Source organism: Coloeus monedula, assembly GCF_965178545.1.
Source record: "Coloeus monedula genome assembly, chromosome: 2".
Taxonomy (NCBI): domain Eukaryota; kingdom Metazoa; phylum Chordata; class Aves; order Passeriformes; family Corvidae; genus Coloeus; species Coloeus monedula.
Window position 1 is genome coordinate 119,221,579 of NC_138782.1, and position 25,883 is coordinate 119,247,461.

At 56.5% G+C, this 25,883-nt stretch overlaps 2 protein-coding genes across 3 annotated transcripts; one reads left to right on the top strand and one right to left on the bottom strand.

The window, feature by feature from the left end:
- Window positions 1-815: 815 nt before the first annotated feature.
- On the top strand, window positions 816-8,297 carry STMN4 (stathmin 4; the record flags this gene model as incomplete). 2 transcript variants are annotated; one of them, XM_082300367.1, is made up of 6 exons in its annotated part: window positions 816-838; window positions 3,936-3,993; window positions 5,731-5,826; window positions 6,733-6,938; window positions 7,025-7,216; window positions 8,238-8,297. In XM_082300367.1, exons 2-6 carry the CDS (start codon window positions 3,981-3,983, stop codon window positions 8,295-8,297), a joined length of 567 nt encoding a protein of 188 aa, XP_082156493.1. In that variant the 5' UTR covers window positions 816-838; window positions 3,936-3,980. The 2 variants fall into 2 exon arrangements, with proteins under 2 accessions (XP_082156493.1, XP_082156494.1); XM_082300368.1 differs by lacking the exons at window positions 816-838; window positions 3,936-3,993; window positions 8,238-8,297 and adding an exon at window positions 7,814-7,942 and having other exon boundaries at window positions 5,736-5,826.
- A 3,940-nt stretch (window positions 8,298-12,237) lies between these two features.
- LOC309570169 (fibrinogen-like protein 1) lies at window positions 12,238-24,879 on the bottom strand (the record flags this gene model as incomplete). The annotated part of the gene is made up of 7 exons (XM_082276798.1): window positions 12,238-12,384; window positions 13,110-13,305; window positions 14,672-14,888; window positions 16,913-17,050; window positions 18,147-18,369; window positions 20,592-20,944; window positions 24,801-24,879. The coding sequence occupies 7 exons, from the start codon at window positions 24,877-24,879 to the stop codon at window positions 12,238-12,240; spliced, it is 1,353 nt and encodes a 450-aa protein (XP_082132924.1).
- Window positions 24,880-25,883: the final 1,004 nt, after the last annotated feature.

The window sequence follows — 25,883 nt, forward strand, 5'->3', positions numbered from 1 at the left end:
TTGTCCCCCATATCGATGTCACCCCATTGTCCCCCCATATCGCTGTCACCCCACTGTCCCCCCATATCGCTGTCACCCCACTGTGCCCCCATATCGATGTCACCCCACTATCCCCATATCGATGTCACCCCATTGTCCCCCCCATATCGCTGTCACCCCACTGTCCCCCATATCGCTGTCACCCCACTGTCCCCCCATATCGATGTCACCCCATTGTCCCCCCATATCGATGTCACCCCACTGTCCCCCATATCGATGTCACCCCATTGTCCCCCCCATATCGCTGTCACCCCACTGTGCCCCCATATCGATGTCACCCCATTGTCCCCCCATATCGATGTCACCCCACTGTCCCCCAAATTTGGGGCGCACCCCGGTGTCCCCGCGATGTGACAGGAGGGGACCAGGGACACTTTGCCCCCCCCGCGACGCCCCAGGCCCCCCCAAACCCCTCCGTGTCCCTTTGTCACTTTGTCCCTCTCCAGCTCTGTCCTGCTCTGGATCCAACCTTTCATTCCACGCTCTCTTCCCAATCCAACCCCCCACCCCAAATCCCTCTTTTTTTGGCCCAAATCCCCCCTTTTTTTATCCCCCTTGATTTTTCCATCCATCCTTTTTTTTTTTATCCATCCTTTTTTTTTTCTTCGCTGCTCCAACCCCAAAATAGCTGCGGGCTGTGACGTCACCGGGCGGGGCCCTCATTCGCACGGGATCTCGACCAATCAGCGGCCTCGGCGATGATGTCATGGGGGGCGCTGGGGACCCCCCGCCCGGGATGCTCCAAAGCCGCGTTAAAGGAGCCGGGAGAGCGCCAGGAGCAGCGCGACCACCGCCGTGGGTGAGTCCGGGGGGCTCCGCTGGAATTCTGGGGAGCATTTTTGGGGAATTTTGGCGGGTTCGGTTCACGGCAGGAGGGCTCGGATGGATTTGAGGGTGGTGGTGGTTGATGGATGGGAGTGGGGTTTGTAGGGGGGAAAAGGTTTTGGGGAGGGGGGGTTTCGCTCTGGGTGTCGCGGTGGGGTCGTGGCCACTCTTTTGTCCCCCTGGACACCCCGAGGTGTCCCCATCCCTTTTGGGGTGCTCGTCCCGCTCTTCCCGGGGCGTTTTCCAGCCACCTGGAATTCGCCCTTATCCCGTTCCTGCTGGAGACCTCCCCCGCCCCATCCTCATCCTCATCCTCGGCTGCCGCCCCCAATTTGGGATGGGGGATCAGCGTCCTCGGGGGGGGGCTCCGCATCCCCAGAATTCCCCAGGGATCCTCACCCCCAGCATTCCCAGAATTCCCAGAATTTTCCTGGGATCCGCATCCCCCACCCCCAGAATTCTTGGGGGACCCCCCCCCCCCCGCCTTCCCAGTAACCTCTGGGACCCCCATTCCAGCATCCCTGGGGGACCCGCACCCCCCGAAATCCCGGGATTCTGCACCCTCAAAACCCTCGGGGGACTCGAACCCCTCGAAATCCCGGGATTCTGCACCCTCAAAACCCGAACCCCCCGAAATCCCAGGATTTCTGCCCCTCAGCATCCTCGGAGACCCGAATTCCCGGGGCGGACCTGCTCCCTCTGCATTCCCGGGATCCCGCCCTCCCCTCCCAGCCCGAATTTTTGGGAGACCCTCACCCCGTTATCCTGGGAGGACCTCCAGCATTCCCGGGATTTTGCTACCCCCGCGCCCCTGGGAACCCCTCGGGGGCTGCGCGGCCGCACCCAGAGCCCCCCAAAAATGTGGGAGAGAAGCCCCCCCCGAGGGCAGGACCCGAATTCCCGCTGGTGGCAGCAGCCGCTGGAATTTTTATTCCAGGGAAAGGGAAAAAGCCAGGGGGAGGGAGGGAGGGAGGGAGGGAGAAGGCTCTGCCATCCCGCTTTTCCCCCTCTGGAGCCTCCCAAGCTTCCAGAAGGGAATGGGAAGCCCCCGCATCCCCTTCCCATTTTTCCATCCCCTCCTTCCATCGCCGGCTGCTTTTTCCAGGGAAAAAATGGGAGACGGGAGGGGGCTTTCCCTTGGAATTCAGGCTGGGAAAAGGGGGTGCAGCCCTTTGGGGGGGTGGATCGGGATCCCTCTCCCTGCCACGTGCGCCTGGCCGAGAATGGGATCGCGTGGTCGGGAATGGGATCGTGTGATCGGGAATGGGATTGCCTGACTGGCAATGGGATCACCTCACCGGGATTGGGATCGCGTGGTCGGGAATGGGATCGCGTGGTCGGGAATGGGATCATTCCATCCGCGCTGGCATCTGGGGCTGACAGCGACAGGTCCCCAACCACGCCCCGTTCCCATCGGGAATGGGGCAGGGAGAAAATTCCCTCCTCCAAACGCCTGGAAGAGCGTCCCCATCCAGGCAGGAACGGGGCTGGACCACTCCCCTCCCATCCAGCCGTATCCATAGGGATGGATCCCATTTTCCATCCGTTCTGGCTCTGGTGGGCGATCCTTACATTTTATCCTGTGGGAACGCCACGTGAGGTTTGGGGAATGGGCACGGAATGCCAGCAGATCCCAGGGAAAACCGGGATTTGGGGTGGGAATGCCGACAGCAGGGAGGCAGGAGTCCGGCAATCACTTCCAGCCGGGTTATCCATCCTCCAGGAATCCTCCAGGAATCCATCGGAGCATCCCCACCCGATTCTGACCGGCCCCGCCCCGGGGGACACCTGGAATAGGAGATGGTGATCCCAGTTGGATATTCCCACATTTTCTCCCTCTTCCCACTCCCAACAAGCCCTGGAAGCTGTGGCCGGGTTCTTTTTGGGATCCCCGGGGCAGATCCCAGCAGGATTGGGGTGGATGAAGGCTGGGATTTCTCGGGATGGGTGGGGCGTGGTGCAGCCCTGGAATGCTCATTCCCTAGGGAGCTGCAGGCATTTAAGGATCCCCGTTTTAAAGGAGGCATTTTGGGATCAAAATCCGGGGAAAATCCCCAAATCCCACTTCATTCCCTGCTTTGGTGCAGCTGGGAAGGGCGTTTCCACCGGGAATGCCACCCAAAACCCCTGGGAAAGAGGAACAGCCTGGATTATCCCGGTTTTCATGATTCCCCATTCCCATTCCGAGCCCTGGCGGTGGGTGGGGTGTCCCGGGAATGCTCCTAAATCCATGGAGACCCCGGGAAGGATCCCAGTGGGATGCGGGAGAGGATCCTGGGATATCAGTAGGGGCAATTTGAGGACTGGGAATCTCAGGACAGGAGTGGGGGGAACTGGAGGGGGAATTTGGGATAGGCCAGGGCTGGGAGGGGTCCAGGTGTGCCCAGGTGTGCCCAGGTGTGCCCAGGTGTGCCCAGGTGTGTCCGTGTGTGGCTCCCGGCACGTGTCCTCACACGTGTGGGTTGGGAATATGGAGGTGGGAAGGGCTGCGTGTGCCAGGAACATCCCACGGGATGTGTCCGTCATCCCGGTGTGTGCCCGTCCCATCCCATCTGATCCCATCCCATCCCATCTGATCCCATCCCATCCCATCCCATCCCATCCCATCCCAGTGTGTTCCCATCTTATTCCACTGTGTTCCCATTATCCTGTCCCATCCCATCCCAACACTGTTCCCATCCCATTCCATCACACCAGTGTGTTCTCATTACCCCATCCCATTCCCCCATGTGTTCCCATCCCATCTCATTGTCCCAGTGTGTCCCCATCCCATCCCATCCCATCCCATCCCATCCCATCCCATCCCATCCCATCCCATCATCCCAGTGTGTTCCCATCCCATCCCATTGTCCCACTGCATTCCCATCCCATCATTCCAGTGCATTCCCATCCCATCCCATCCCATCATCCCACTGTGCTCCCATCCCATCCCATCCCATCCCATCCCATCCCATCCCATCCCATCCCATCCCATCCCATCCCATCCCATCCCATCCCATCATCCCAGTCTGTTCCCATCATCCCATTCCCAGGATCCTGCCACTGACCTGATCCCTTCCTTCCCTCCGCAGGCCCCAGCATCACTCTTCCTGCAGAATTCCAAGGATTTCCTCGCCATGACTCTGGCTGGTATGACACCCCCACCCTGGCACCCCAAACTGGGCTGGTCCCATCCCAAGGTTTCCTGGGCTCATCCCTGCCCTGGAATGTTCCCGGCATCCCAGTGGTGACAAACTGGGATCAACAGCCCCAGACGATCCCGAGTGCCTCCTGTTTTCCCTTTGCACCTCTGGATCCTCAGCTCATCCTGCTTGGAACATCTGGGGCCGGCCACCATTCCCGATCCCACCCCTTCCCTGGAATGTGGAAATCCCCCCATCCCTGTGATCCCAATCCCAACCCTTCCCTGGCACATGGAAGTCCCTCCATTCCTTTTTCCTCCATCCCAAAACTTTCCCTGGCACATGGAAGTCCCCAATCCCTGTGATCCCGATCCCACCCCTTCCCTGGCACATGGAAGTCCCCAGTCCCTGTGATCCTGATCCCACCCCTTCCCTGGCACATGGAGCAGCTCCCCCATTCCTTTTACCCAAATCCCCCCCTTTCCCTGGCACATGGAAGTCTCCCCACCCCTTTTCCCCCCATCCCAACCCTTTCCCTGGCACATGGGAGCCCCCACATCCCTCTAATCCCAATCCCAACCCCTTCCCTGGCACATGGAGCCCCCCATCCCTCTGATCCCAATCCCAACCCCTTCCCTGGCACATGGGAGCCCCCCCCATCCCTCTAATCCCAATCCCAACCCCTTCCCTGGCACATGGAGCCCCCCATCCCTCTGATCCCAATCCCAGCCCTTCCCTGGCACATGGGAGCCCCTCCATCCCTCTGATCCCAATCCCAGCCCATTCCCTGTCACATGGAAGTCCCTCCATCCCTTTTTTCCCCAATCCCAACCCCTTCCCTGGCACATGGAGCCCCCCCCCCCATCCCTCTGATCCCAATCCCAACCCCTTCCCTGGCACATGGAGCCCCCCCCCCATCCCTCTGATCCCAATCCCAACCCCTTCCGCAGCACGTGGAAGTCTCCCCATCCCTTTTCCCCCAATCCCAGCCCATTCCCTGTCACATGGGAGCCCCTCCCCCATCCCTCCGATCCTGATCCCACCCCTTCCCTGACACAGAGCAATCCCCCCATCCCTCTGATCCCGATCCCAATCCCACACATTCCCCAGCACGTGGAAGTCTCCGCATCCCTCTGATCCTGATCCCACCCATTCCCTGACATGGAGCAATCCCCCCATGCCTCTGATCCCAATCCCCAACCTTTCCTGAGATGTGGCAGCCCCCTCATCCCTCTGATCCCAATCCCAACCACTTTCCTTCCACATGGAGTCCTCCCATCCCTCTGATCCCAATCCCAGCCCTTCCCTGGAATGCGGAGCCCTCCCATCCCTCAGACCCCAGTCCCAAACTCTTCCCTGGCACGGAACCTCTCCCCCATCCCTTTGATCCCAATCCCACCCTTTCCCTGGCACGGAACCTCTCCCCCATCCCTTTTATCCCAATCCCACCCTTTCCCTGGCACATAAATCCCACTCTGATCCCAATCCCACCCATTCCCTGACATGGAGCAGTCCCCCATCCCTCTGATCCCAATCCCAGCCCTTCCCTGGAATGCGGAGCCCTCCCATCCCTCAGACCCCAGTCCCAAACTCTTCCCTGGCACGGAACCTCTCCCCCATCCCTTTTATCCCAATCCCACCCTTTCCCTGGCACATAAATCCCACTCTGATCCCAATCCCACCCGTTCCCTGACACGGAGCAGGCCCCCATCCCTCTGATCCCAATCCCAACGTCTCTTCCCAGCCTACAAGGAGAAGATGAAGGAGCTGCCCCTCGTCTCCCTGTTCTGCTCCTGTTTCCTGTCGGATCCCCTGAACAAGCCCACCTACACCTACGAAGGTGGGACCCCATTCCCAATCCCACTGCGGCTCTGGGAATTCTGGGATCTCTGGGGGGCTCCAATCCCTCCTCGGCATGAATGGGGTCACCCTCAAACCGAGCGCGGTGGCTCCGGAATTTTCTGGGAATTCAGCAGGAGGATGGGTTGGGGTCTGGAGAGGCTTGGGCAGACCCAGCCCTCGCAGCTCTCCCAGATATTCCCAGCTCAGCCCCATGGATGGGTTGGGATCCAGGGGGGCTCTGGCATCCCTTTATCCCATATCCATATTTTTTGGGACCGGGTGATTCATCCCAATCCATGTCCAGAGGCCACGGAATGGGATGTCCAGCCTTGGAGGGGTCCTCCGGGTTTTCCAGGGGGATCTACTCTGGAAAAGGGATAGCAGTCCCATTCCCAAAGCAGGGAGAGATGGAGACATGGGGACATTCCCAGCCCTCAGCTCTCCCAAATATTCCCAGCTTGGCCCCATGGATAGGTTGGGATCCAGGAGGGCTTCATTCCTTCATCCTGGAATGTGGCCTCCATATTTTTCACCTCCAGGTGATTCATCCCAATCCACGTCCAGAGGCGATGGAAGAGCCTTGGGAGGCTCCTCCAGGTTTTCCAGGGGGATCTACACTGGAAAAGGGGTCACAGTCCCATTCCCACTTCCCAAAGCAGGGAGATATGGAGAGACAGGGACATTCCCAGCCCTCCCAAATATTCCCAGCTCAGCCCCATCCATGGGAATCCTGGAATTTCTACCCCACCCCACCACATCCCCGAACCCCAGGGATGCATTTGGGCTAAATTTGGATGAAATGCATGGACACCAGGAAAGGCGGAATCCCACCGTGAGGGCCATGGGTGTGGAATCCCGGGATGGGAATTCCCGGCGCTCATTCCATGCCCTTTTCCCCACCCAGACACGGTGGACCTGACCTGGTGCGTCATCTCCGACATGGAAGTGATCGAGCTCAACAAACGGACCTCGGGCCAATCCTTCGAGGTCATCCTGAAGCCTCCGTCCTTCGACGGAATTCCGGAATTCAACGCTTCCCTGCCCCGGCGCCGCGACCCTTCCCTGGAGGAGATCCAGAAGAAGCTGGAAGCAGCGGAGGAGAGGAGAAAGGTGGGTGCGACACCCAGTAAATTCCCCCCGTTTTTGGGTTGGGAAGAGGTGGCTTTATCCCGGGAATGTCCCCGTGCTGTCCCCAGTACCAGGAGGCGGAGCTGCTGAAGCACCTGGCGGAAAAGCGGGAGCACGAGCGGGAAGTGATCCAGAAGGCCATCGAGGAGAACAACAACTTCATCAAGATGGCCAAGGAGAAGCTGGCGCAGAAGATGGAATCCAACAAGGAAAACCGCGAGGCCCATCTGGCGGCCATGTTGGAGCGCCTCCAGGAGAAGGTGAGAGCCCGGAAAAGAGGGATTGGGATGGGTTGGGATATTCGGGATATTGGGGTGGCACCACCAAAGAGGGGCTCCCGCTTCCATTCCCATCCAGGTGCAGCATCCCACTGGGACAGGGGGGTCCTGACCGGGTGGATCCGTAGGCTTGGGAGTGGTCGGAGAGTTGGGATCTGGGTCTTGTCCATGGACAAGCAAAGTCCTTCCTTTTCCCATGTTCCGCTGTGATGGGACACAGAATCCCAGGAATCACAGAATCCCAGGATGGTTGGGTTGGAAGGGACCTTTAGGATCACCCAGTTTCACCCCCACCACCTCCCACTATCCCAGGGTGCTCCAAGCCCTGTCCAACCTTTCCTTGGACTATCCCAGGGTGCTCCAAGCCCTGTCCAGCCTTTCCTTAGACACTTCCAGGGATCCAGGGGCAGCCACAGCTTTGCTGGGAATTCCATCCCAGCCACATCCCTGCCCTTGTACTTTTCCCACCTCCGGGCTGGCGGATCTTCCCATGGTCCCTTCCCATGGATCCGGCAGCTCCCCAGCTCTGTGCTGGGAGCCATTCCCACCTTTCCAGCCCTCTTCTCTCTCCCGAATCAGGTCTGTTCCCAACCTCCGCATGGAAAATCCCACCCTCACCACCTCCAGCTCCCTCCAAAACATCCGGAGCCCGCCCAGTGCCCTTCTCCGAGCGCCTCCGTTGGGGCAGAGGCGGAGAGCGCCAGATAATGCCGGAAAATCCCAGCTAATCCCAGCTCCATGGGGCTTCCCGGGACGGTTGACGTCTCCCTCGTAGCCAGAGGGCGAGGACAAAGTGTCCCCAAGTGCCACCAGCAGCCCTTAAGTGACCCCAGGGGAGGAGAGGACACTGGTGACCCATCCGTGGCGTCCCTCGGGATGAACCTCGTGCCTTCAACCCCTCCGGAGCCGCTGTCCATGGGGATCCCGGAACCCTGGAATCCGGCTAACGCGTGTCCCCCCTCCCCCCTCCTCCTCCTTCCCCTCCTCCTTCCCAATCCCGCAGGACAAACACGCGGAAGAAGTGAGGAAAAACAAGGAGCTCAAGGAAGAAGCCTCCAGGTAAAGAGGCGCTGCTGGGACTGACAGCTCCGGGGAGGTGCCGGAGGCTTCCGCAGCTCCAGGTCGGAATGGTGTGGGAATGGTGGACGTTCCTCTGCTTTCTTTGTTCGTGGATGTGCCGAGTCGAGGGGTGAAGCCATCGGAGTCGTCGTTCCGGGGAGGGTGGGGAGGGAAGGGATGAGGGCGGGATTTGGGATGCCCACCCGGGTGGGTCCCGCGCGCCGCCCGTCAGCCAGGTCTGGAGGGGACAGCCGAGGGCTGAGGAGGTGATCCCCAGGAGAAATCCTGGGAATACAGAGCGGGTGGGGAGGGAATCGTGGGAAAATGTGCGTCGTGTGTGACTTTAATTTGGTGCTGGGCAGGCGGGGCGGGCGGGAATCCCACTGGAGTCTTCTCCATCCAATCCCATCCCATCCCATCCGTGGGCTGCGGCATCTCTTGGTGTCCCTCCCTCCCTTGTTCCCGCCTGGATTTGGGGTCTCTTCCCAGATCCGGCGTTTTTTGCCCTTCCAGCACCGTTTTGGGAAGGGGGAGAAGGCTTCCCCCGTTGGAGGTGGTCAGGGAGTGAAATTCCCTTGCTCCAAAGGTCTTTTCCGGCTGTTGGAGATGCCCAATGATCCTTCCCAAGGGTGACATTGGAAAGCCCCATGAATTCCCAAAGAAACTTTTTTGTAAGAACTTCCCCAAAAAAATAATCCCGGTGGGAATTCTTGGATGAAATCCCCCTTTCCAGATGGAAAACCATCAGCTCCCAGTGATGGAGCAGCAGGAGAAACCAGGGCGGGGCTGTGGAGACCATGATGGAAGGGATTGGGGAAAATTCAGGGAAAAATTTGGCGGAGAGGATGGAAAAATTCGGTGGGATGGAGCCCTGTGGAGAACAGGGAAAAATATCCATGGGGAACCCCTTGGGGACAGCGGTGGCACCTCCTGGTGACACCAGGGAGGGTGGAAAACCCCCCACTATTCCAGAACATGTTTTTTGGGAGCTGCCGTGCAATTCCTGGGGCATCTTTGCCTCCAGGAAGGGCGGGAGAAGGAATACTGGATTTTCCAGGGGGTGGGAATTCCCTCCATTCCCAGTTGCCATCCGGAAGCGTTCCCAGTGCCGTGGGACCCCCAAATCCCAACCCAGATGTGAACCAAGGGTTTGGTCTCCGCTCTGGCTGGATAAGACATTCCAAGCTCTGATCCAGGTCTGGAGGGAATCACGGCTTTTTCCCAGTGCCAGGAGGTGCCCGCCTGGATCCCGGAGCCCTGGGAGAATCCTGGGAAGGGGAAAAATGGGACTGGGGAAGGATTGTGGCGCGAGCTGTCCTTTTTTTGTACACAACGGATGTAAATAAAACTGCCTTGGCCTTTCCTTTGGTTTCCATGATCCCTGCGGTGCTTCCCGTGTGGTTTTTTCAGGATCGGGGCATCCTGGAGTCGGGAAAAGGACGAGAGGGAGGGAATTAGGGTGGGAGGCTGGGCTGTTTTCCCCCCCTTCCCCAAAAACCTGGTGGGATTGGAAGATTTGAGCACTCCAAGCTCATTCCATGAAGTTTTCCCATCCCAGACCTGGTGCAGGGAGTTGGATCCCAATTGCGTCCGTGTGCTGGGAGAGGAGGAAACTGGGAGGGAGCTGGATGAGACCGGATGATCCATCAGAATGTCCATGGAATAGGTGAAAAACATGTATTCCTCAGGGCCAGGAGGAGATCCCGGGAATTCCTGCTCCAGCTCCAAGGAGGAAGCAATGGGAGGATTCTTTTCCCAACTTTGCTCCACCGGAAAAGGGCACCAAAATTTAGGAGCGGCATTCCCAAAAGTCCAAAGTGTTCGTTCCTCCTGATCCATCCTCTCTGACCTGGGATAAGGAGATCCCGATCCTGGGAATCTTTGAGGTTGGGTGATCCCCATGGGTGTGGGATCAGACAAATCCTGGGAACAGGTTTGGACTTCCCTATGGATGCGATGGGGATTCCCGTTGTGTCCAGGTGGGATGGGAAGGGGCTCTATCCAAATGGACCAGGAAAAGAGGATGTGGATCCATCCACACTTCCCAAAAAACCTGGGATGGTGGGAAGTGTCATGGAACCATGGAACAGGATGAGCTTTAAGGTCCCTTCCCCCCAAACCATTCCATGATTCCAGGATCATCCCTCTCCATGGCCAGAATCCTAAAGAACAAGGATTTGGGGAATGATTTTTCTCCCATTGATGCCTTCCCCTATCCCAGGCTGCTCCAACCTTTCCCGGGACACTCCCAGGGATCCAGGGGCAGCCACAGCTTCTCTGGGAATTCCTTCCCAACATCCCAGCCCAAGCTCCCCTTTCCCACTGGGAAGCCATTCCCTGCCTCCTGCCCCTCCAGCCTGTATCCCAAATTTCTCTCCAGCTCTCCTGGAGCCCCTTTGGGCTCTGGAAGCAGCTCTGAGGATTCCCTGGATTCTTCCCCAATCCAAGACTTGGATAACAGAGAAGAATTCGCACCTGGGATAAAAGCTGTGGGAAACGAAGGACGGAAGAATTCATTCCGGAGCAGCCATTTGTGATTCCCAAGGTTTGGGAATCACCAAATTTAATGTGGGAAATCAGATGGTGGATTAATAACGATAATGGGATCATTAATTAATTAAGCTTTTGCTTATTAAGTGATTAATTAATCCCTTAGCAGGGTATTGATTATCCAGGAGGAATAATGGAATTTTGGCTGGCGATCCGACAGGAATGTCAGCTCCAAGACACATCCGGGAGAGTCTTGGGAATACCCCGCACCCTTGGAAAACTTCCAAGGAAAACCAAAAGCCGAATAATATTCATTTATTATCTTGGAAATATTAATTTTTGGGATAATTGGAAGGCAACTTGTCCATGGATTTCTCCATAAAAAACCAACATTCCAGGGAAAATAGAGCCAGGAAGAATCTACCAGGAGAGCACCAAGCGGGAAGGGAGCAGTTGGAAGGAATAAATCCGACTTTCCCTCCTCGGAAAACATGGAATAAGAAAAAAAGGTCATTTAATGAAATATTAATTAAATAAAATTAAATATTCATCACCAAACACAGGAAGGGCGGGGCTGAGTCCCAACTTCCAAATCCGGATCCCGGGAAAAGGCAAAGCCAGGGAAAATGGAGCGTTTCCTGCTGAAACTACCAGTGGGAAATTAATTAATTATTCAAATTAATTATTCAAGTTAATTCAATCAATTCTAATTATCTGGAGTAAGGCAGTGAAAAAATGGATTTTAAATCCCTTCCGATCATTCCTTTTTAGGATGGATGGAAAATCCATCTGGAATTCTTTGCCAGAGAGAGGGCGGGAAGGTGAAAACGGAAGGAGAAATGGAAAACTTCCCAGGTTTTTTTGGGAAGCTTTTCATCTGGAATATTGCTCTTCCCGATGGTTGATATCCAGGTGTGGAACACAATCCTTCCTCGTTTTCCCGTGATTCCATCCACGAGAATGCACATTGGATCTCCCGGCTTCCCTCAGAGCCAATTCTGGGCATCCCTGTGGTCATGGATCTTCGGGATCTTTGGGAACGGGATGCAAATCGTCTGGAATAAAAGCTGGTCCATCAAATCCCACCTGGAAAACTCCCGCGGTATGGCTGGATCTTTACTTTCGTTGGGAAATTCCGTTGGGTTGGTGGCCACAGAAATCCACACGGCTCAGTTCGGAGCTGATTCCCATCATCCGGACAACTGGATTTAGTCTTGGGAATGCCCAAGCCTGGTGGAACACAGAGCCTTTCCCAGGAATCACCTCCACATTCCCAGGAGAGCTCCCACGTCGGAGGACTTGGATCAATTCCCTGTTGAATCCTGCTTGGATCCATTCCCACAGAATCCAACAGTGACCGCTTGGTCCTTCAAGAATCAGTTTCCCTGCACAATTCCCAGCCCTCCCTCCCCAACATTCCATGGGATGTGAAAGGGGGAATATCCCGGGATCCGTCACGGGGAGAGGTGGGGCCGGAATGTGCGCGGCCGGATCATCATGACCACCTTCCGTAGGGAATAATAGTCCGTGTCCTTCCAGGAATACCACACGATCCCATCCGGACCCAGCATCTTCCGGTTTTTAATGGAATATCGGCCGCCCTGGGAAGCAGAGAAGGGAGAAGGCTCAGGAGAGGGAAACACTTGGAAGCACCATCCAGGATGGGAATATTGGAAAAACGACTCCTCTGAAATGTGGGAGCAAAGACCTTAAGGATAACGTGGGATAAAAAAGCCCATAAATCCCTAAATTTTCCCAAAGGTCCCTCTGGAGCCTCATTGGAATTTCCGGTGGCTGAGTCACCCATTCCAGAGGTTTCCGCGTCATTCCAAACCCCAGCGAGCAGAGGCATCTCTGGAAAAGCTGGATTGCTCCGGTGCCCAGCGTTCCTTTTATTCCCGCTCTGGAGCAGTTGGTGAAGCCAGGTGGGAATCGGGAATGATCTCCCAGGGAATGAGGGATGGGATGAGAGGGAACGGCCTCCAGCTGTCCATGGGGGAATTTAGTTGGATATCGAGAACAATTCCTGCCTGGAAAGGATTTTCCAGCCCATGGCAGTGCTGGAGTCCCCATTCCTGGAGGGATTTCAGATCCATGTGGATTTGGAGGGACATGGATCAGTGGTGGGATTGGAAATGTTGGGAATGGTCGGACTCAGTCTTGGAGAGCTTCTCCAACCTCAACAATTCCATGATTCCAGGAGCAACGGCCTCGCTCCTCACATTCCACCATCTCCATCCCACTTTTCCTTGATGTCCATCCCTCTGATCTTGGAAAAAAGGAAGCTCCGGTCGGGAAAAAAATTCCCAAATCCCTCCCATCCTACCTTGTAGTAAACCCCGTTGAGGTTGGAGAAGAAGCACTGGTGGTACCACCAGCCTCCGTGGGAAATCTCGGCACAGATATTCCCGGAATCCGGGGTGCTGAAGCTCCTCTTGTCGTGGTACCAGGCGAAGGAATCTTCCACGGTGCCGCTGAATCCGTCCACGTGCAGCCGGTAAAAGTTTTCCTCGTCCTCAATGCTGCCGGAAGCAAAGGAATATTCCGTTGGGATGGTCGGAACTTCGTCGGGGTTGTGCTTTCCAACCGGGATACGGCGCTCCTGAGGCGCAGCCGCCTCCCTGCTGGGATTCACCACCTCGAAAAGTCAAGGATCAGGAGATTTTTTCCTTCTGTGGGATGGGTGTGGTCGGGAATGTTGGAATTTGGGGATGAAATGGGCAGAGAATGACTGGGAATCCACAACAAAGGAATGTGGGAGCTTTGGGAAAATCCCTTTAATTATCCAGCGCTCTCCATGCAAGGAGCATCCGGCTCCTCCCGGAGATGGGGATAATTAGTGGAATCATGGAATTATGGAATGGTTTGGTGGGAAGGGACCTCAAAGCTCATCCCGGTCCAACCCTGATGCCTCCCACTATCCCGGGTTGCTCCTGGGATATGGGAGGGCATGGAATGGGATGGGATTGAAGGTCCCTTCCCACCCAAAGCATTCCGGGATCCTCTGGAGCTGGCTGGGATGGCTCCAGGTTGGGGTTCCCAGCACACAAATCCCATGGGATGCATCTCCAAGGGATTCAAGGATCCAGGGAATCCTTGGAGCCACTTCCCGAGCCTAAAGGGGCTCCAGGAGAGCTGGGATTTGGGAAAGGGCTGGAGGGGCAGGAGGCAGGGAATGGCTTCCCAGTGGGAAAGGGGAGCTTGGGCTGGGATGTTGGGAAGGAATTCCCAGAGAAGCTGTGGCTGCCCCTGGATCCCTGGGAGTGTCCCAGGAAAGCTTGGAGCAATCTGAGATTGTGGAATCCCTGCCCAGGGAATGGGACGAGCTTTAAGGTCCCTTCCCACTCAAAGCATTCCAGGATTTTAGGAGCCACGAGTATTTCCAGGAGAAATAGGGAAGGGGATCTTCTGGGACAATCCAGACATTCCCGGTCGCTCAGGAATAATCCAGGATGTGGCTGATGTGGTTGGAAAAATAAAACACGGGAAGAAGGGAAGGGCTGGAGATTCCAAAGAATGCCAGGAAATAAATGAGTGGAGAGGACCAAAATCCAAACCACGGCAAAATCCTCAAAATCCTTGGATTTCGGACACAGAGCTCAGTAATCTGGGAATAAAAACCAGGCGATAGGCGGGGATTATCCATTGGATCCTACATCTCCCTTCTCCCATGGATTTGGAATTTGAGCATGGCCGGGTGACACCGCACATTCCCTAACTCGCAGCCAACTTCAAATTTGGGATCAAATTTGGGATCAAATTTGGGATCAAATCCAGCTGGGAAGGCAAGGAGAGACTGGGCTCAGCCTGGAAACGTCTCTAGAGAGAATTCCCATTGCCTGAGGGTCTCCCAGGGTTTGAAATCCCGGGAATCATCCCGCGTTCTACCTGAAGACCTGGTAGAAGGCGTGTTTGTGTTTGTTATTCCAGTCTTCCAGGTCGATCCGTAGGGAATAATCCCCTTGGCTCGTCATCCTGTGGATGTTGTCGTTCCCCAGCCAGAATTCCCCGTTGAGGTCCCCAAATCCTTCCTTGTACTCATTCCAGGTCCGGTTGAAATCCACGGATCCATCCTGGCGCCTCTGGATGACCGTCCAGCCCCCACCTGCTGGGAAAGGACGGGAAATGGGAATATCCGGGAAAATCCAGAGGGTCCCAGACAAGGATTTTAGGGAGGATCCATCAGCAAAGGTGTGGAATTCAAATCCCTGGAAGCGTCCAGGAGAGCTGGGATTTGGGATAAAGGATGGAGGGCCAGGAGGCAGGGAATGGCTTCCCAGTGGGAAAAGGGAGCTTTGGTGGGATCTTGGGAGGGAATTCCCAGCTGGGAGGGTGGGGAGGGGCTGGGCTGGAATTCCCAGAGAAGCTGTGGCTGCCCCTGGATCCCTGGGAGTGGCCAAGGTTGGACAGGGTTTGGAGCAGCCTGGAATAGTGGGAATTCCCTCGTGGAGTGAGATGGGATTTAGGGTCCTTTCCCACCCAAACCATTCCATAATTCCATAAAAAGTGTCCTTGTCATGCCACAACTCATGGAAAAGGGATCCCACCTCAGCAGGGGCTCATGAGGATGATTCCCTATGGATTATCCCAGATTTTCAGGTGTCTGGAAGTGAGAGGGAGCAAGGTTTTTTGGGAAGGGAATGGTCTGGGACTGGAACAAATGGGAAATCCCAGAGTTTATGTCCCGTTCCTGCAGCCCAGGAGCTCTCCCAGAATTCTCTCCTCGGCTCCATCTGCTCTCCCATCTGTCCAAATCCCTTCATTCCAAGATTTTCACCAGGAGGAAGACGCGGGATCGGGGCCATCTTTCCATGAGCTGTCTCCACATCCTGTCCCTCTCCAGTGTCCAGGATTGTGTGGATGGTCACGGGAAGAATCCCGGTGACACGCCAGAGACTGAATTCCGCATGAATTCCATGCATCCCAAGATTCCCATCACTTGTGGGTCACCTGAACCCCTTCCCTCAGGATGTGGATAAGGATCCACCTCCCACCTCCTCAGTCCAGCACAGGGAATGGGAATGATCCCACAAAGGCCTCAGATTCCCAGAGATGCTCCAGACACCCCCAGGGAGCAGCTGCTCCTCCGGGATTCTCCTTCCTGAAATGTGGGAATCCAAAGGCTGCTCCGGAGCCAGGCTGGGAGAGCTGGGAATGTTCACCTGGAGAAGGGAAGGATCCAGGGAATCCTTGGAGCCACTTCCCGAGCCTAAAGGGGCTCCAGGAGAGCTGGGATTTGGGAAAGGGCTGGAGGGGCAGGAGGCAGGGAATGGCTTCCCAGTGGGAAAGGGGAGCTTGGGGTGGGATGTTGGGAAGGAATTCCCGGCTGGGCTGGAATTCCCAGGGAATGCCCGGATCCCTGGCAGTGCCCAAGGAAAGGCTGGAGCAGCCTGGGATCATCGGGGGAGGTGCCGGCCTTGGAATGGGATGGGATTGAAGCTGCGTGGATCCCAGCCAAAGCATTCCGGGATTCTGGGATCCAGGAGGCTCCGAATCCATGGCCAGGGGTTTTTCTGGAAGTCGGGCATGGGAAAGGGAAGGGAGAGCCTTCCTGGAGTGCCGAGATTGCCAGGGAAGGGCCTGGAGGCCGGAATTCCTTCCCGCAGAGGAGTCGGGATGGGGCTGGATCCAATGGCAGGCTGGGAGAGGCGGGAATGGAGGGATTTCCCTGGGAAAGGGCAGCTCGGGCTGGGATCTTGGGAAGAAATTCCCGGCTGCGCTGGAATTCCCAGAGAATCCCTGACTGCCCCTGGATCCCTGGGAGTGTCCCGGGAAAGCTTGGAGCAGCCTGGGATTGGGGACGATGTTGGGATTGGAATGGGATGAGCTTGGAGGTCCTTTCCCACCCAAACCATTCCAGGATTTGGGACTCCCTATATCTGCTTTGAAAAAAAAACCACGGAATCATGGAATATCCCAAGCTGGATGAGACCCACCAGGATCATGGATCCAACTCCAGAACACCCCAGAATTCCCACCCTGTCCCTGTCAGCGTTGTCCAAACCCCCCTGGAGCTCCAGCAGCTTTGGGAATGTCACCATTCCAACGCCCAACCACCCTGGGAATCACCAGGATACAAATCCCACCCAAAGCTCCGTCGGGAGAAGCCGTAGGATCCTTTTCCCGGACCTTCCGTGTCCATCTCGCACAGGACCTCGATGGGAACGCCGCGGACCGAGGGCAGGATGCTGTAAATCCCGGATCTCCGGAGCCCGTTGGAGTAGACGGAAGCGCAGTCGATGGGACAATTCCGGCCGTGTTTCGTCTCTGGGAATGGGAAGAGGGAGAGCCGCGGTTACAGCCTGGAGGGAGGAGGGAAACGCTTTTCCTACAAATCTGAAAAAGCTGGGAAAAAAAAAATTCCCGGATATGGAGGTTCAGCCGTCAACTTTTGGCAAAGAGGCTCCGGGTCCAACCATCCACAAGGGATTTTTTCCAGAGTTTTCCAGAGCCTAAAGGGGTTCCAGGGTTATTCCAGGGAAAATTCCAAATTATTCCAGGGAAAATATGGAATTATTCCAGGGAAAACAACCTGAGGAAAAAAATATGGAGTTTCATTTGTTAGAGAAATAATGGAATGATTTGAAGCAGAAAAAATTCACTAAAAATTCGATTTCTATGCTCGGAATTTTTGATGGAAAATCCCAAATTATCCCAAGGAAAACCCGAAATTATTTCGGGCAAAATCACCAAAAACCTGGCAAAAAAAAAAAAAAAAAATCAAGATTAATTCACTAAAACCAGAGAAATTACAGAAAATGGTTGTTTTTTGAAGTGGAAAAGTTTTACCCAAGCTTTAATTCCATGCTGTGAATTTTTGATGGAAAATCCCAAATTATCCCAAGGAAAACCCCCAATTATTCCAGGGAAAACAACCAAAAAAGTGGCAAAAAAACCCCCAAAATTAATTTATTAAAAACAGAGAAATACAAAAAAATGGTTGTTTTTCAAAGTGGAAAAGTTTCGGCGAAGTCCTGATTTTATGCTGGGAATTTTAGAAGGCAAATCCCAAATTATTCCAGGGAAAACAACCAAAAAAATGGCAAAAAACCTCTCAAATTAATTCATTGAAAACAGAGAAATCACAAAAAATGGTTGGGGTTTTTTTTTTAAGGGGAAAACCAAATTTTTTTGCGGGAAATCCCCCAATTTTCAAGGATTTCTGCTGGTTTTTGCCTGGAAAACATTCCCTGGATTTGGGCAGACTCCAGGTGGGTCCATGAGCACCTCCCACATCCACGGAGCTGGAAAAGCCACGGAATCCCTTGGGATCGAGTGGGATTTGAAGCGTTTTTCCTGCAGCCCTTCCCAGCCCCATTCCCGACGCCATTCCCGACGCCATTCCCGACGCCATTCCCATCACCTGGATGCTGCATCTCCTCCTGGATGCGGATATCAGCGGGATGGAGGCAGCTGGGATTCCTCCAGGCCCAGTCGGCCAGGGCGGAGATGTTGTTGATCTGGGCCTGGATGTCGTAGAGCAGCGTGGCCTGGATGTGCTGGAGCGTGCTGGATTCCCGGGAATGCTGCTCCAGGTCCTGCACCCTCTGGAGGAGGCTCTGGTTGTGCCCCGCCGCCTCCTCGTGCTGCGGGAAAAGAAGGGAAAATGGGATTGGGAATGATGGGGACACCAGCGATGGGTGGGGACGGTGGGATCGGGGATCGAGCATTCCAAGGGTGGTGGTGGAATTCTCGTGCCATGGTCTCTTGGAAGCTCCCAGCCCATCCGGCTTCATATTCCCAGGATTCCGTGAAGGGAGGGCATGGGCAGGGAAGAGCAGGTTGGGAATATGGGAATCCTTTCCAAACAATTTCGTCATCGGGATATTCCAGCTCATTCCCATCCCACGGGCAGGGACACCTCCTGCTATCCCAGGCTGCTCCAGCATTTCCTTGGATGCTCCCAGGGGTCCAGGGATTCCCTGGGAATTCCAGCCCAGCCGGGAATTCCTTCCCAACATCCCAGCCCAAGCTCCCCTTTCCCACTGGGAAGCCATTCCCTGCCTCCTGCCCCTCCAGCCTTTATCTCAAATCCCAGCTCTCCTGGAACCCCTTTAGGCTCGGGAAGCGGCTCTGAGGATTCCCTGGATCCTTCCCTTCTCCACTGAGCATTCCCAGCTCTCCCAGCCCTCCGTGGCCTCCTCTGGACTCTCTCCAGCAGCTCCATGTGCTGAGAATTCCAAGCCTGGATGCCCCTAAAGGAACGTTCACGTCCCTTTCCCCCTTTGTTTTTTTAGGAAAAGAAGCCTTTAGATCCCAATCCAGGGAGAAGCTGGCAGGAGACTCCCAGAGCTGATTCCAGGGGATGGACACCCTGATCCCACCGGGAATGTGCCGCTCTCGCCTCGTTCCGTGCTCCCTGTCCGTTAGACGGCAGAGCAGGCCTTAGCCAGCAATTCCCAAATCCCACAGCAGCCTGGGAATTCCCTCCCGCTTCCCAATCCCTCCCGCGGGCCAGGCAATGGATCCGCAGCCCTTCCAAAGGTCGAGGAGATTCCATGGATAAAAGTCAGGGATCTGGGGTTGATGCTGAGGAAATTATCCTGGGAATGCTCCTGATACGAGCTCCAACCCTACAAAATTCCAGGAGCTGGAAGCACCCATGGAAAAGGCCCGTGGACACTTCTACCTGGATCTCCAGGGCTTTGGGAATGGGATGGATCCACAGGCCTTCCAAAAGTGGAGGAGATCCCATGGATAAAACTCAAGGATTTGGTGCTGATATTGAGGAAAATTATCCCTGGAATGCTCCCGATCCATCCCATGGGTGGAACTCCAGGTCTGGTCTGAGAAACCGCTCCGGGAAAGGTGGAGGAGATCCCATGGATAAAACTCAAGGATTTGGGGTTGATATTGAGGAAATGATCCTGGGAATGCTCCCGATCCAAGCTCCAACCCTACAAAATTCCAGGAGCTGGAAGCATCCATGGAAAAGTCCCATGGACACTTCTACCTGGATCTCCAGGGCTTTGGGAATGGGATGGATCCACAGGCCTTCCAAAAGTGGAGGAGATTCCATGGATAAAACTCAAGGATTTGGGGTTGATATTGGGGAAAATTATCCCTGGAATGCTCCCGATCCATCCCATGGATGGAACTCCAGGTCTGGTCTGAGAAACCGCTCCGGGAAAGGTGGAGGAGATCCCATGGATAAAACTCAAGGATTTGGGGTTGATGCTGAGGAAATGATCCTGGGAATGCTCCTGATCCGAGCTCCAACCCTACAAAATTCCAGGAGCTGGAAGCATCCACGGAAAAGTCCCATGGACACTTCTACCTGGATCTCCAGGGCTTTGGGAATGGGATGGATCCACAGGCCTTCCAAAAGTGGAGGAGATCCCATGGATAAAACTCAAGGATTTGGGGCTGATATTGAGGAAAATTATCCCTGGAATGCTCCTGATCCACCCCATGGGTGGAACTCCAGGTCTGGTCTGAGAAACCGCTCCGGGAAAGGTGGAGGAGATCCCATGGATAAAACTCAAGGATTTGGGGTTGATGCTGAGGAAATGATCCTGGGAATGCTCCCGATCCAAGCTCCAACCCTACAAAATTCCAGGAGCTGGAAGCACCCATGGAAAAGGCCCATGGACACTTCTACCTGGATCTCCAGGGCTTTGGGAATGGGATGGATCCGCAGCCCTTCCAAGGAGATCTCAAAGATGGAGGAGATCCCATGGATAAAACTCAAGGATTTGGGGTTGATACTGAATAAATGATCCCGGGAATGCTCCCGATCCGAGTTCCGACCCAGCAACCGGCAGCACCCCCGGCCAAAAAAAAAAAAAAACCCACGGATCTTTTTCACCTGGATCTCCAGGGCTTTGATCCGGTGCCGGTGATTCCTCAGCTCCTCCTGGAGCTCGGAGATCAATTCCCGGAGTTCCAGGATCTGCTGCTTGCGCTCCTCGTTCTCGTGGAGCCAGTAGGAGACCTCGTCCGTGCATCGGAACAGATCCGGGCACCGCTGCTCGTCGCCCTGCGGAAGCGTGGCCACGATCCGGCAGCGCCCGTTGGGAAGCACCTGGTTGCTGTATTCCCCGCACTGGATCAATCCCGGGCTTTCCCGAGGATCCTCGTGCTCCCGGTAACCCACGGGAAGGGATTTTTCCAGGGATTGGCGGCTCAGCGCGGCCATGAGGAGAACGGAGAGCAAGCCCGCTTTTCCCGGGCGGAATTCCATGAGGGAAGCGGGGGTGATCCTCGGGGTGGGTGTTGTGTCCGAACGGGAGAATTCCCAGGGTGTTAACGATCCCAGGAAATGCGGCTTTATGGGATCAGAGCATCCGGAAGGATCCCAGAGCTCCGGTCATCCGGGAAAAGGATCTGATCCCATAAAAATCCCGGCTGGGATTGGTTGGGATCCTCCACTCTCCGCCGGCTCCGTGGGCTGCGATTCCCTCCCTCCGGAGCGGCTTGGAGGCTGTGGAAGTTGGGATGAGGTGGTTGCTCCCTCGGGAAGGGAATTCTGGAATTCCGCCTGCTCGGGATCAGGTGTAGGAAGGAGATGGCTCCCCCAGACTGAGTATCCCGGTATTCCAGCACTTCCTGGAGTGGGAATCAGAGCAAGGAGACGGACGGTGGAAAAGGGGATGTCCATCCACATCCCAAAATTCCTGGTTCCCATTCCAGGCGTTTCCAGAGACATCCATGGATTAGACACCCCCCACCATCCCCATTCGCTATCCCACTCCAGCCATTCCCAGGAATATCCACGGATTAGACACCCCCCCCCCCCCCCCCCCAACATTCCCGATCCCATTCCCAGGAATATCCATGGATCAGACCCCTCCCAACATTCCCGATCCCATTCCAGCCATTCCCAGGAATATCCATGGATTAGACACCCCCACCCCCAACATTCCCGATCCCACTCCAGCCATTCCCAGGAATATCCATGGATCAGACCCCCTCTCCTCAACATTCCTGATCCCACTCCCAGGAATATCCATGGATTAAACCCCCCCCTCCCCCAACATTCCCAATCCCATTCCAGCCATTCCCAGGAATATCCATGGATCAGACCCCCCCCAACATTCCTAATCCCATTCCCAGGAATATCCATGGATCAGACCCCCCCCCCCAACATTCCCGATCCCATTCCAGCCATTCCCAGGCCCATCCATGGATTTGATGCTCTCTCCATATCCCTGAGCAGGGTTTTTCCTTGGGATTTATAACTACACATGGAATTATCCCCATGGGAATCCCGGACCACCCAGGAAGAGCCTGGATGGATCCCAACCTGGGATTGGCTCTCCCACCCAGGCTCGGATCCAACGGGAATGAGGAGAGACCCCATCCAAGCAGGAAGAACACCCCCCCTTGACCCCTTTTATCCCAAAAAACCGCGCTTCCCTCGGAACCAGCCCTGGGCCTCTTCCCAAGGTTTCTCCCGACGAAAAAGCACAGACGAGGAATCCCACGGATCCCAGGGCAGCTTCCCGGAATTCCCAACCTACCTCCGGTGGTCCCGGCCGGAGTGTCCGGGAGCGGCGAGCGGCGGATTCCGGCCGGCCATGGGGAGCAGGGCCCACGGAATCCTTATTCCCACTGATCCTCTCACGGCTCTAAAAATAGGGATGAGCGAGCCGCCGGCGGGAAGGAGGATCCAGCCGAGCCCGGCGTGACCTTCTCAGCAGCCGGCGGATTATTCCGGAGCCTCCGGAGCCGGGAAGGGCTCCTGCTCATCCCAAATCCCCCCGGCCCAGCCCGGAGATGTGTTTTCCTACGGCAGGAATGTGTTTTCCCGGAGTTTTTATGGGAAAGCTTCCCGAGCTTGTTGAGAGACCGGAAATCAGAGCTGGGGTTTAATTCCCTATCCCAGGGTTTGCTCCTGGATTTTGGGAGGGAATAACGTCCACCGGCTCGTGAATTCCGTGGGTTAATTAATCAGCCGTGGGGTTGCTAATTAAATGCGCGGCTTAATCCGCCACGGGAATGGGAGATTTAATGAAATATGCTAATGAGGCCCTAATTAATCCAGCCGTAAGAATGGGAGGTGAAACCAGGGAATTCCCTCCTGGAAAAATCCGTTGGCTGTGGGGTTTTCCCCCTTTAAGGCAAAGAGCTTCCCGAGGCTGATTCCCGCAATCCCAAGTGGGAAATGCCCGGAAAAGGGAATTTTTTTGTTGGGAAACATCTGCTGGGATGAAACCTCGCGGCTTTTCCAGCAGCTTTCCCAGATATCCATGGATTAGATCCTCCCAACATTCCCTGTCCCAATTCCAGCCATTCCCAGGGATGCAGGGCATGGATCCGATCCCCAAATTTCCCCAATCCCATTGCAGCCATTCCCAGGAAAACAGGGCATGGGTCAGCCCCCACCCAACATTCCCTATTCCCCCTCCAGCCATTCCCAGGAACTCCGTGAGCAGCAAGGAGGAAAAATCAGGAATGCCGACCCCTGGAATGCCAAGAAAATGGATTCCACCTCCCAAATCCCTCTTTTTTGGGGCTCCGGAGGTTTTTTCAGGAGCTCTCCCTTTTCCCAGTGGGAAGCCATTCCCTGTATCCTGTCCTGGGATGGATCCTGTCCGTCCCACAGGGAATTTGGGCCGGATTCGGGACCGGGAATGTTCCAAACTGGAAATTTGGGATCTCCCAGGGCTCACTGGGAAAACCCAAGGTGGCTTTTCCCGCCCTGCATCCCATTCCCGCTGCTGGGATTGCTCCAGGCTCCGAGTTAGCCGGGAATTCCACCTCTTCCCGGGGATTTTCTTGGCGCTGGGAAGCAGCACAGGGAACTGAGGGTTAATTGGCCCTGGTTAATGATCCCAAGGTCGTTAAGAGCAGGGAAAGCTGATCCAGGCCGGCCATGGAATTCCTGGAATTCCCCCGCTTCCCTGAGCTGGGATCGCTCTTGCTGCCCTCATCCCACTCCGCCTCCATGGATTCCCAGCCGCTGGAAGAGGGATCCGGCCCCAGCCGGGATCCCATCCCGAGCCTTTCCCAAGCCTTGGAAAAGCTCCGGCAGCTCCCGAACTTCCACATCCCCGGCAGAATTGTTCCTCCTTCCCGTGGAAATCTTTGGAGCTGCTGCGGATCCCGGCGGGAATCGGAAGCTGCGGAATCCTCGGGAGAAATCCCGGCTGATCCCGGATCCCAGACCAGGATTCCTTCGGGATCTCTCCTTGCGACCCTCGATCCTCCAAAGCCGTGATCCCACAGCCGGATTCCCGGCGGGAATTTCACCCTGGGAATTCACCCCCTTTTCCCTGGATGAACCCGTGGGGAGGGGACCCCAAAAGAGCCGCTTTGGGGTCGTGCGTGGGGAAACTGAGGCAGGGATGGATGCTGGGACTCCCCGAATCCTGATCCCCAAATCCTGTCCCCGAATCCCACCCCCCAAATTCCGTGTCCCCAGATCCCGACCTCCAATCCCGTCCGCCAAATCCTGTCCCCAACATCCCACTCCCAAATTCCTGTCCTCAAAATCCCGCTCCCAAATTCCTGCCCTCAAATCCTGACCCCAAACCTTGCCCCCAAAAATCCTGTTCCCAAATCCCATCCCCCAATCCTGCTCCCAAAAAATCCTGCCCCCCTAAAATCCTGCTCCCCAAATCCCGATCCCTCAAATCCTTTCCATCAAATCCTTCTCCCCCAATTCCTGCACCCCAAATCCCGCCCCCACAAAATCCTGCCCCCCATATCCTGCACCCAAACCCTGCTCCCAAAATCCTGTCCCTCAAATCCCACTCCCCAAATCCTGCTCCCAAAATCCCAAATTCCTGCCTCCAAATCCTCCCCCTCGAACCCTGCCCCTCAAATTCCGCTCCCCAAATCCCGCTCCCCCAGTTCATGCACCCCAAATCCTGCTCCTCCAATCCTGTTCCTCAAAGCCTCACCCCCAAATCCCGCTCCCCCAAATCCTTTCCCCCAAATCCTTTCCCTCAAATCCCGCTCCCCAAATCCCTCTCCCCCAATTCCTGCACCCCAAATCCTGCTCCACTAATCCTGTCCCCACATTCCGGCGGCCCAAATCCCGATCCCAAATTCCCGTCCCCGCTCCCGGTACCCCGGAACGCCGCCTTGGCGATGCGGTCGCCTTTGCCGCGCAGGCCGGAGACGGAGCGGAGCTGCAGCACCAGAGCCATGGGGGGACCCTGCGGGGGGCTCGGGACGGGGCCGGGGGGCGCCGGGGCGGGCTCGGGGCGGTCCCGGTGCGGATCGAGGTGCTCGGGGGCGGTCCCGGTGCGGATCGAGGTGCTCGGGGCGGTCCCGGTGCGGATCGAGGTGCTCGGGGCGGTCCCGGTGCGGTTCGAGGTGCTCGGGGTGGTCCCGGTGCGGATCGAGGTGCTCGGGGTGGTCCCGGTGCGGTTCGAGGTGCTCGGGGCGGGCCCGGTGCGGATCGAGGTGCTCGGGGTGGTCCCGGTGCGGTCTCGGAGCAGAGCCCGGGGCGGTCCCGGGGCGGTTCGAGGTGCCCGGGGCAGTCCCGGGGTGGTCCCGGTGGCTGATGCGATCCAGCTGCGGTGCCCGGTGCTCGGTGCAGAGCTCGGGGTGGTGTCGGGGCGGTCTCGGAGCGGAGCCCGAGGTGGTCCCGGGGCGGTTCCCGGTGCCTGAGGCGGTCCCGGTGCGGTGTCGGTGCAGAGCGAGGTGCCCGGTGCAGTCCTGGTGCAGTGTCCGGTACCTTATGCGGTCCCGGTGCTCAGCCCGGTGTGGTCCTGGTGCTCAGCCCGGTGAGGTGCCCGGAGCCTGATGAGGTCCCGGTGCGGTCTCGGTGCCGCGTTCCGGAGCTCAGCTCGGTGCGGTCCCGGTCCCGGTGCGGTCTCGGTGCCGCGCTCCGGAGCTCAGCTCGGTGCGGTGCCGGTCTCGGTGCCGGTGCCGCGCTCCGGAGCTCAGCTCGGTGCGGTGCCGGTGCCGGTGCCGCGCTCCGGAGCTCAGCTCGGTGCGGTGCCGGTGCCGGTGCGGAGCTTCCCCCGCTGCCAGCGCTGAATTATTCAGCAGCGGGGCCGCCCCTCCCCTCCCTCGAACCCCTCCCACCCCTCCCTTCCCTTCCCTCCCTCCTCCCACCCGTCCTTCCCTTCCCTTCCCTTCCCTTCCCTTCCCTTCCCTTCCCTTCCCTTCCCTTCCCTTCCCTTCCCTTCCCTTCCCTTCCCAG